At 37.6% G+C, this 12,497-nt stretch overlaps 1 protein-coding gene across 3 annotated transcripts in view; it reads right to left on the reverse strand.

The window, feature by feature from the left end:
• The window catches only part of LOC124795420 (serine/threonine-protein phosphatase 4 regulatory subunit 3), a 121,521-nt gene that overhangs the window by 17,227 nt on the left and 91,797 nt on the right, over positions 1 to 12,497 (reverse strand). For all 3 annotated transcript variants that reach the window (XM_047259445.1, XM_047259448.1, XM_047259447.1), the window contains exon 14: positions 7,913 to 8,082. In XM_047259445.1, coding sequence (XP_047115401.1) covers positions 7,913 to 8,082 — 170 coding nt within the window. The remainder of the gene's footprint in view (positions 1 to 7,912; positions 8,083 to 12,497) is intronic.

The following is a 12,497-nucleotide window of genomic DNA, read 5'->3' on the forward strand; positions in this document are numbered from 1 at the left end:
TAGTCTAGAAAAGACATTATGTCTGAACACAAAATATGTTCCATGATTCTACAACAAATCAATGTCAGTGAAATTGGCCGGTAATTATATGCATCCGATTTTCTACATTGCTATGACCTGGGCCTTCTTCCAGTCCCGTGGAACTTTCCGCTGTTCCAATGATCTCTGATAGATGATGGATAAGAATGGTGCTATATTTGTAGCATAGTCACCATATAATCTTACGGGGATACTGTCTGGGCCAGATGCCTTCCTGGCGTCTAAGGATCTTAGCTGTTTTACAATCCCAGATACACTGAACACTATGTCAGCCATACTTGCGTTTATTCGATAATTGAAAGGGGGAATGGTCCTGCAGTCCTCTACCTTAAACAAGTTTTTGAAAGCTACGCTTAGAATTTTGGCTTTCTGTTTTTCATCAACAGTTATATTACCTGTACTGTCAGTAAGAGAAGGAACTGAATTATTTGAAGCGTTCATATATTTTACGTACGACCAAAATTTTTTGGGGTTATTGTTTGAATCTGCAGATAAAATATTGCTTTCAAATTTGTTAAAAGAATCTCTCATTGTCCTTCTGACAGCTGCTTTCATTTTGCATAATTTCTGTTTGTCAGCAGGGCAGTGACTATGTTTAAAACAACTGTGCAAAATTCTCTGCTTTTTAAGCAACTTCCTAATATGTTTGCTGTACCAAGGTGGATCCTTTCTCTCCCCTATATTTTTGCTAGGCACATACTTCTCTAGCACCTTTAAATTCCGACATAAGATGCTCAATATCCTTGTGTCCCGCAGTGAATGCCTGGAGCTGACTATGAAGATATTCATTAATGACGCTTTTATTTGCTTTCCCAAACAAGAAAACTCTACGTTGTTTCTTTGGTTTTTTTGCAACTTCTATTGACACAGAAGCCACAATGACATTATGATTGCTAATACCTTCTTCTAGATTAACTTCCTCAAAAGGATCAGGTCTGTTTGTCACCAAGATGTCTAATATGTTCCCATCTCGAGTTGGTTTTCCAACCAACTGCTCAAGGTTGGCACACTTGAAAAAATTGTTGTGTACATTCCTCTTTACTGAAATGAAACATATGACAGTACATTTTCTTCAAATAAGCTCATAACACTGAAGCGATCTCCACCTATCATTCCACATATTATAATTAGTTTAATCATGACTTCTCTATCACTGACATTTAAAAATAAACCATTGTGTTGGAAACATGGCAGAGATTTTATTTTTTATTGGTCTCCTGATATAACCACTATCACTGGAATGATTATTTTCATTTACGAGATGTGTTTTTTAAGTAACTACTGTTTTGAAATTAAAAAAGATGTGCTAAGATATCTCAATAATTTATTTTTACATGAAAACCTGTACCTTAATCTACTTTTCTACATAATTTTCGTCAATATTGAGGCACTTGTCATAACGTTGTACCAGTTTTTGAATGCCCTCCTCACAGAAGTCTGCCGCCTGACTTGTTAACCACTGCATCACCACTGTTTTGACTTCATCATAGTCTTGAAGACGCTGACCGCCCAGGTGTTTCTTCAAGTGCAGGAACAGATGGTAGTCACTGGGCGCAAGATCAGGGCTTTACTGAGGATGATCTAGAGTTTCCCATTGAAAAGATGTGATGAGGTCTTTGGTCTGATTCGCCAGATGCAGACGGGCATTGTCTTGCAGCAAAACGATACCCTTGCTCAACTTCCATGGACTGTTGCTTTGATTCTGGTGTGACGTAGGCCACCGATGTTTCATCACCCATAACAATTTGGCTTAAGAAATCATCAACGTCATTGTGGTACCGCTCAAGTAAAGTCAATACACTGTCTAAACGTTTGGTTTTGTGCACATCCGTCAACATTTTTGGTACCAAACGTACACACAATTTTCGGTAATTCAAGTGCTCGGTCACAATGCCATGCAAGACACTATGAGAAACATTAGGAAAGTCATCCCGCAAGGAGGAAATCATAAAGTGCCTGTTTTCTCTCACCTTGTTGTCCACTTCCTGCACCAAACTTTCATTAATGAGTGAAGGACACCCTCTCTGTTGTTCATCATGCACATTTGTGCGGCTATCTTCAAATGATCTCACCCACTTTCTTACCATTCCATCACTCAATGTTTTCTCCGTAAACTGCACAGATCTCACGATGAATATCGATCGCTTTTAGGCCTTTAGCACTAAGAAATCTTATAACAGCCCATACTTCACAGTCGGTGGGACTCACGATTATTGGAGGCATCTGAAACACTCAGTACACAACGTAAACAAGGAAGAATCAGACTGTAATGGCGTCAGTGCGTAGATTAAGGTACAGGCTTTCATGTAAAAACAAAATTATTGAGATATCTTAGCACGTCTTCTTTTAATTTCAGAACGGTACTTACTTAAAAAACAAACATGGCTCATATAAGTATACAGATTACCTCGTCATTTGGTCCCATAGCCCCCCCCCCCCCCCCCCCCCCCCACCTCACTCAATCAATATATCTATCGATATTTTTCCCTTCCTGATACTCCTTCCGCCTCTGAAAGATTCAGAACAACTGCCAGGAACACCTTCAACTGTTCCACTGTCAGCCATCTTGTTTTTACAAATGGCTCTGAGCACTATGGGACTTAACTTTTAAGGTCATCAGTCCCCTAGAACTTAGAACTACTTAAACCTAACTAACCTAAGGACATCACACACATGCATGCCCGAGGCAGGATTCGAACCTGCGACCTTAGCGGTCACGCAGTTCCAGACTGTAGCGCCTAGAAACGCACGGCCACCCCGGCCGGCTCTTGTTTTTACACCTTCAACTGTTCCACTGTCCGCCATGTTTGTTTTTACAGCTGGTAAACAGTGAAACAGTGACAGTGGCAACTCAATCTATAGTGTTTGACAGTGATGAAGATGAGGAAAAAGAAAACGTAAGTGAAACATAATGTAAATAGACACACACACACACACACACACACACACACACACACACACATGCAGAATTAATTAAATTCAAGCATAGAAATAACAATTTCCAAATCGTTATTTTGGTTTAAACAATTTATCTACTTTAAGGTGTAAGGGGTTGCAGATGACAAACTGTGGAACAAAACAGACACTGTAGAAACACAAAACATCGGAAAAACCACACCATGTGGTAAAAAGGTATGAATTCATAATTTTATGTTTTTTTGAAATATCTGTTATTATGATTTAAAAACTAATAGATGTATACAAACAGTAAAGAACATTCTTTATCTTCAACAGTCACAAAATAAAAACTCACTGAAGATGCTGCAACTGCAGTGAAATGTTAAAAAACAAAATTGTGTTTTGCTAAAGGCGGACCATGACCCAAAAACATACGTATATAATGCTGATATAATGTACGAGACTTCTATAAGACCTTTGCTGGGAGAATCAATGGATACGGCTCACGAAATCTATGTTTCAGAAAACCAGATGGAAAACTAGCGCTCACAAATCGGGAAAATTGTGAGGAGCTGGCGAGATACTTTTCCGGACTCCTCAATTGCCCTGAACCTTCTTCAAGATTCCCTCAAGAAACTGCTGTCTACACAAATCCAGAATCCCCACCACCTACACTAGAAGAGATCCAAAGACATATTCATAGACTGAAAAACAACAAGGCATCTGGAGAAGATAATATCACTGCAGAACTACTTAAAAATCTTGGACCAAATTCCCTCAAAGAACTCACTCAAATCATCACAGACATTTGGCAGACAGAAAAACTACCAGAAGATTGGAAATGCGCCCTAATTCATCCACTGCATAAAAAGGGAGACATGGCAGATATAAACAACTATCGAGGAATCTCCCTTCTCCAAGTCAGTTATAAAATCCTCTCAGTTTGTCTTCTTCAACGAACACAAGAACAACTCGAACACAGTATTGGTGAATACCAAGCTGGCTTTCGCCCTCACCGATCCTGTGCAGAACAAATTTTCAATTTGAAGACAACACTAAAATACAAAGCAGTCAGAAACAGTCCGATCATTTGTTCCTTTGTTGATTTCGCAAAGGCTTATGATTCAATCGATAGGCAATCTCTCTTTATTATCCTTGAGGAGCTAGGACTCGATCCGAAAACCCTAAACCTTATCAAAGAAACGCTCACAAACACAACTTCTAAGATAAAATTCCTGGGTGAAATATCAGAGCCCTTCCTGATCAAAACTGGTGTCAGACAAGGTGACGGCTTGTCTCCAGTCCTCTTCAACCTTGTCTTAGACAAAGTCATCCGAGAATGGGAAAAAGAACTGAAGAATCAAAATTGGTTGGTTGGTTTGGGGGATTAAAGGGACCAGACAGAATCAAAATTACTGGAAGCCTATACAACTAGGAAGATCGAAAGATGGTATTAAAATTTCATGCTTGGCATTTGCAGATGACGTGGCCATTCTAGCAGAAAACGAGACCACAGCAATTAAACAGATAGACATTCTCAAAGAATGCGCCAAAAAAGTTGGGCTACAAATTTCCTTCCAAAAAACCAAATTCACCTGCTCAAAATTTGAAACTCAAAAACTGACTACAAAATATGGACAAATTGAGAGAGTTCCATTCTTTAAATACTTAGGTGAGGTCCTAGAACCCACAGGGGGAGAGAAAACTGCACAAAAAGTTCGACTGCAAAAACTGAAAAGAGCATACTGGAAAACCCACAACATCTACAATAAAAAGTGTCTCTCCATTCACTCAAAAATACGACACTACAATACAGTAATCAAGCCCGAAGCACTATATGCCAGCGAAACACTCACACTCCATAGAAAAGGCGACCTGGAAGGCATCCTGAAAGAGGAACGCAAAATTATCAGAAAGATTCTTGGCCCAAAAAGAACTGAAGATGGATACAGGTTACAGTCTCGGAAAACTACAGAAAAATTATCTAACCTCGCCGCAGACATCCGGAAAAGAAGACTAAAATTTTACGGTCATATCCACAGACTCCCAACACCCAGACTCTCCCACAAAATTTAAATATACATTGAAAAATTGAAAACCATACCCTGGATAAAAGAAACCAAAACAGATCTAGCAAATGCACAAATAAATTCTTCAGAAGTTATAAACAGAAATGTATACAGGCAAAAAATCAATAGTTGGAAAGTACAACCCGAGAATGAAGTTTGCAAGAGACAGGGGACAAAATGGACAGAGGAAAGAAAGAGAATTCCTGGGGAAAGAATGAGAGAAGTTTGGAGAATTAAAAAATTGAATCGGAAAAGCTTTGCGTGATCCGTATGGGTCCAATCGCACATAATAATAATAATAATAATGCTGATATGCAAGGAGTTTTTGTCAAAAGCCATGGGAAGTCACTGAGCTAGCATTGCTCTGTATCATACCCATAAACCAGTATTTGCTTTGAATTCCATGGCATATGCAAGTTGGTAAATCCCTCTTTATGTCCAGCACCTTCATTGGGATAACTTTTCAAGTAATCTGGGAGGCTTACTGTGTCTCTCTTACACATACTGAACAATCTGTTGCTTTAATTTAAGAAAACTTCCATGCTTTGGTTCCTTGACGGTTTGGTGCACAGAACTGGTGTTATTTAATACACTGTTTATCTGCTGCCATCTACAACCTCCGTTTCTGTGACACTAAATTTTCTTCCTGCAGTACAGTTGTTTGAGGCCTTTGCTTCATGAATCACAATTAACTTAATTTACCATCATCTTGTCTGTGTGAACCAACTTATAGATTCATTTTTTTCAACAGTCACAGCTATAATCAACATCCATTGTTGATTCCTGCAATTTATAGTTCTTTCATTGCTGAGAACATATGAAAAACTGATGACAACAATACATTGTCCCCTTTCAGATTTACTGTAACCAACCTTGAAAATCAACAGTGCTGTAGAGAAGTAGCAGTTTTAGTGCTGTTATTGAAACTCATGTCATTTGCTAAGCCATGTTTCAAGTGCTCTGTGGGAACATATTTTTGTCAGCATTAATTTGTCTCCTGTAAAAATGTGCAGTATTGTTGAGCATTTGTCCGAATTTAAAGTGTGTTCAAGTTTGACTACAAACAGTTTCAGCGGACTGAAGTTTAAATGTGTCAGCTGCTCATAAAAAGCCAATGTACACAGTACAGTAATATATTCCCACAGTTGGCAGTATGAGAAGGTTTGCTGCCAACTCGCAGCTGCCCTCCCCTCCCTACATTCATCCTAATACTTGGCTAAGCTGATTTCGTCGTTCCTACAAACCTTCAGATTGAATGTGTATGTGATATCAATTGTAAAATTTCATCATAAATTTAAGACCACCCTATAAAATCTATTACAAAACGTAACAACACTGAACTCAGCAGCAATCGTTTAATCTGCAAATGTAAGACAACATTGTGTTTTTCAACTAATGAATTTGGGGAAAATATCATCATCTTATGGTTGAGTAAACATAGTACTCATGATCTAGAATCATAGAGTGAGTCGGAAACAGCATGTGGAAAGAATCAAATTATGGAATTTGCAGATCAGAATATTACAGCAAATGGAGATGGAAAGAAGCTGCTAACAGAGGAGGAGGAGGAGGAGGAAATTAGTGTTGAACATCCCATCGACAATGAGGTTTTAAGAGAACGAGAACAAGCTCGGATTAGGGAATGATGGGGATGGAATTTGGCCACGCGCTTTCAAAGGAACCACCGGGGCATTTTTCTGAAGTGATTTAGGGAAATCATGGAAAACCTAAATCAGGACAGCCGGACGTGGGTTTGAAACATCGCCCTTCATAATGCGAGTTCAGTGTGCTAACCACTGTGCCACCTCGCTCAGTGCTCACAGAGGAGAAAATTAATCCTAAGTGCCATGGAAGCGAACGAGATAAATCACATAAACTTCAAAACTAGAACATCAATGGAGATTTTAACTCTGTTTCTCCTGAATATGATAGTAGTATCTTAATAATAAGCTCCCTTCATGCAAATGCAAACTAAACAGGTAGGTAGCAAAATAATGCAAAGAAATGACAATGTGTAATAGAAGGTGAACAACAGTGAAACTACCTCCAGGTAAGTTATGATTAAGCTGGAAGCACCTTCAGAGGTGCTAATGACACAATATGAGTTGTATAACAGTTGGTGAACAACCAACACTTGTTCTTGTGGTTGATGATACAACTTTGCCACAAAGAGCCTATCAGTAACTGCTGTATAGCTGTCAAATTGGAACTGTTCATATTAGATGCCTTCACACCTGGACCAATTGTATTGTATGGAATGGTGTGGTGTGTTGTGTTTGGGAAGGATGTAGAGTAAGGTCGGTTAGCTTGGAATTTTAAACGGTGGGCTGAAGAGGAGAAAGACTTTACACTTGATGTTCATCAGCTCAGAATATAAGAAAGGAAGTCAGTGCAATAAAAAAATGTTAAGGAAAAAAGCACTAATGGACTGTGCCTGCATTGTTAAGTATCTAAAACAAGCGATAGTACAATCAATGTGACTGATTAGCTGTTGTAGTTAGAACGAATAATTCTGTAGGTATTTGATCTGGTTTAGATCAGGAAGATATTTCTTACAGTGAAACCTACAAAACTATGAATCAGGCTTTGTTCTGCATTTTAATTTACTGGTTGTTAATGGGTTTTGTACAGTGTGTGTGTGTGTGTGTGTTTGTGTGTGTGTGTGTGTGTGTGTGTTTGGCAAGTGGATGAGTTAAATGGAAGTTGTCATTCATTGCAGTAATGTGCATTGATGAGAATTTATGATTCACACAGATCACATTGCCTTATAAACACGAAATGTGTCTCTCCAAACTGTGGTGCTTTTTAAACCAGGCAAGGAACAATAAGGTAAAAACTTTACAAATAAGTTTTAATAAATTATTACCTGTGATGTGATTACATACATACAATGCTCGAGAACTTACCAGTTTTATGAATTCAAACATTTCCAAAATAGCTGAGTCGAGAAGATTGTAACGTCCATTATTTCTTATAAATGCATCAATTACTGGGGCAAAAAGGTTTCCTTTGATTATGTATCTGTTATAGAATTCATCTTTTAAGGCAATAATTTTGCGCATAAACCTGAGAGCACCTGTGAACAAAACACAATACCGTTAGAAAGCTGTGCAATCCTGATGTCATCAACACTGTTGTTTAAACAGGGTGTATATGCAGACAAGGAAAAAAATTTCCTGGGTTTTTCCCGGATCTCCCGTTTAATAATACATTTTCTCCCAGGTGAAAATACACTTTTTTCCACGTTAAGTGAGAGTATACTTTCCCTCGGAACTGTAAAACTTATCCTTTGAATGGATATGTTTTATACAGCAGCGTAGAATTTCCCAACACTTTAGAAAACGAAACTCTGGGGGCAGAAACACGTTTTGGAAAGATCTTTGATATGAAGCAACATGTACGCTGCATATTTTTGTGTTACGAAAGTATAAATTCGAATTCCACCAACAGGAAAAGTTAATGGTTTAAATTAATATACATGGTGTTGTTACAAGAAAAGAAAAGATTTCGGATATAATGTTGATCTGTTTAGAACATGCTACACTTTAAGATACATCACACAAATATGCCACTAAAATTTTTAATAGCGACATAAATCTTTTATCTTCTGGGCTCGAAATTCTGCTAAATGGCTTGTCATCAAAGAGTTGATTTTCAAAAGAGAGCAAACGCTCTGTGATTTAAGAAATTCATCTCCATTCTCGCACATAGTTCACCTTGTGAAAAAGGAAATTTGCTTTCAAAATAACGCTTTTCAAACAACAATTCACAATATTTTCCCGTGACCTGTTATAAATAGATTCATTTCAGCAGTTGCCAGACAGCGCAAGATAAGAGGCGCCACCAAGCTGGCGCAGCTACGGTGACGTAGGAAGCCCGTATGTTCTTACTTGTGAAACATGAAAAGATCTTGCATTATGTCATAAAAGAAACAAAACATCAGAGGGTACTCCATGAGTGTCGGATGAGGACTCATCTTGCAGAGACATCATGTACACTATGCACACATTAAAAAATCAACTTAGAATGTGTTCAAAAAACCAGCAGGGGTGCGTTTCAAAGTCATATGGATAATCGATAGACCGACGTGTGCTGGATGCTAGATGCTTTGTGAAACAAAGTTTTTTTCCACAAGAATATGAATTTGCCCCCTACCCCAAAAATTTCCGCCCGGTTCGGATACCCCGGTTTGCCTCCAACCCCCACCAGATTAGGGCCTGCTGCGCATGTGTGAATCTGGCAGCTTGGGAGCGCACGTAAAATTTTTCCGGGTACCATGTGGCTGGTTGCTGCTACTGCTGCTTACACAGCCAACAGCCACATTTCTGTGGCCAGATGTGGGAGAAGGTACTACTCATTCGTGACTCAACTGCGCGTGTGCATGAGCCCGCTTGTAACTGATTAAATGAGTCTAATGTAAACAGCTGTGACGTCACGCTCGTTGGAGGCAATTTGTTGTTATGAAGCATTGCATAGTCTTCCAAAAGCCTTTGACACATTTTGCTGTTGGCAGACGCTAGTACAAACACTATGTTATTTCATATGGCAAATTTCCTTTGCAATTTAAGTTTTATTTTTTTTTTCTCTCTTTCATGTTTTAATGCTGCAGTGTTATTCTGCAGTAGCAGGATACAGTAATATCCTTTGTTAAAGTATCGGTTCTTACCAGTCAAGATTACAAAAATTTAACTAAAACAACAAAAAATTCCTGGGGTTTTCCCGGCTCTCTGGGTTGTACACACCCTGTTAAAACATGCTTAAAGTATCGCACAATTAAATAGGTTGCCCCTTTTTTTTTTTTTTTTTTTTTTTTAACTCCTCAATAACGTTTAAGACAAACCCACCATAACATACCACAACTCCCGTATACTGTGTAAACTGAGATTAACACTGCAAAAAACTAATTTTTAAATTACACCATACTTGTACTATCACTCTCAGAATATCAAGTGCAAAATGTTGATAATCACATCATCTTCAGTTACTACTTATAAAAACACAAATTATTTTTTCAACTCAACAATTATCAGAACACAATGCGGAAAAACAATAAAAACAGAGACACAAAAACAGTGATGAAATGACATTTAAAGAAGCTGAAACTGATGTTGGCTTCCATAAAAAGTTATGTAACATCCTTAACCAAGTGTGATGTTTTACCCTTTTCTCTATTTTTACTGATAAAACACTTTTTGTAGACATTTCTACTACCAAAAATGTCAAATCTTTAGCTCTGGAGGTCTGAGTTATTTTTTCATGAGTTAAAAACTGTGAAAAAATAGTTACATATAATTTATTCCAGTTTTAGTATATTCTGGGGGATCAAATCTCCAAAATTTCCCTTAAAGAAATCCTGCAATAGATAGTCAGTTGGATGTCTTTCACACTGTGTAATCAATTGTATTGAATATCTGAGAGCATTTCTACTACCATTTGAAAACTAAACTACAACGATTTAGCTGCCGGACTGCATTAAATACCAAATCTTTATATACTATCTAATGGAGTGTGAGTATAGTACAGCTCTGTCCAATCCTTGCACCCTATTCAACGCTGTATGCTAAAAATATTTATAGTTATCCACTCAAATTTTATTTCCATTTCCTAATAACCCAGAGCCATATTTTATATGCAGCTCTAACAATTGCCTATGTTGTCATCAATACAAGCAATAACATTAGACAGCCAACTGATGATTATCTCATAAGAGGTTCTCTGAGGCAGTGGCAGAGGGCTAAAAATTGATAAGCATGGAAACGGAAGTATTATAGCTCACCATATAGAGAACATAACCGTACCACTAGGCTCTCATGCTGGAACAAACAAATTATTTCTAGAATGTAGTTAGTAACTATCAAAATTACTCATCATTTAATTGAATTATCATGCTGTATTATCACTGTACTACTTTCTTCAGGTTGTCAATATCTATATGCCCAATTCACCAGTTTCTTCTAAATATTTGGAATTACCTTCTATTGTTCCCTGTAACTAAAAACAAATGCAATTTACAATTTTTCTGGTTTTGTGGATTGCTTACAGGCTTCAGCACTTACTTTTGAACTTCTTAAATCTTCTGAACCTCCTAATACGGTCACTAAAGTTTAACATGTAACTATAGAAATACTATATTATTGTACAGACCTTTGACAATATTATGAAAAGGATAGACTGCTACCTACTATATAGAGTAGATGTTGTAAGTTGAAGACAGGCATAATAAAAAGACTTCTGAACTTTCAGCCAAAAAGTGTTCTTACAAAGTACAAAACACACACACACACACACACGAATACTGTCTCGAGTCGCTGAGACGTGTGTGTGTGTGTGTGTGTGTTTTCTACTTTACAAGAAGGCCTTCTGCCAAAAGCTCAAATGTACAGCAGTCTTTTTGTTGTGCCTGTCTGCAACTCAACATCTTCTCTATACGGGAAGTAGCAATATATCCTTTTCAAAAATTTTCAGGATTTTCTATTGTTTGTGTAATCTTTGATAACTTTGTAGTATAATGTGATGTTCTTCTCTCCTGAAATGTGTGTGTGTGTGTGTGTATATATATATATATATATATATATATATATATATATATATATATATATATATATTAAAGGGAAGATTGGGAGGGGGGAGCTTGAAGGGTGGCTGAGTTGGAAACAAAGTTTGAGACATTCCCACTTTTCCTCAACATATGTAGATCCAATTTTGTAAAGCTGGTAAGAAACAGGAGGAGAACTGATTTTGAGAAGGGGGGGGGGGGGGCGGGGGAACAAAAAAAGTGAAGTGGAGGCCTAAGCAGCTCACCAACATATACAACAAAATGTACCTATACAAACCAATACTCAAATAAATTTTTTACTTTGATTTCTTTGTCCTGGTTTATTGAAGAGTATCCTCAGTGGTGGCACGTGCTAACTGATCCTTTCGCATGATATGATGACAATAATCTTTCCTTTTTGGTGGTGGCAGAGATTCAAGTGGATAACTTACACTTCATTCATTCACTGGTCTGATAGCTAGAGAAAAAAGTGATAAAATGAATGTGTAATGCAAGTTTTCAATTTTAACCTTTGCTGATAACAGAATGGAAACTCTGTTACCATAACATGTGAAAGAGACGAGCAAACACTAGTCACCACCATGGCTAACACCTGGTGAAAAATGTTCTAAGTATACTTAAGACAGAAAAAAGCAGAATACTGAATGTCAGAACAGTTGCAGTGGGAAAGGGCATTAAACATACATTTCTCAGATAACAACAAAGTATTTTAATAATCCTAGAACTGCTATATCACTACTTTATTACAGGCAAATGGAAATTAAAGAGACCTTTGGAGAAAAGAGAACCACTTGTTTGAATATCAAAAGCTCAGATGGAAAACCAATTCTAAGCAAAGAAGGGAAAGCAGAAAGGTGGAAGGAGTATATAGAGGGTCTATACAAGGGCGATGTTCTTGAGGACAATATTACGGAAATGGAATAGGATCAAGATGA

Source organism: Schistocerca piceifrons, chromosome 4 (assembly GCF_021461385.2).
Source record: "Schistocerca piceifrons isolate TAMUIC-IGC-003096 chromosome 4, iqSchPice1.1, whole genome shotgun sequence".
Lineage (NCBI taxonomy): Eukaryota > Metazoa > Arthropoda > Insecta > Orthoptera > Acrididae > Schistocerca > Schistocerca piceifrons.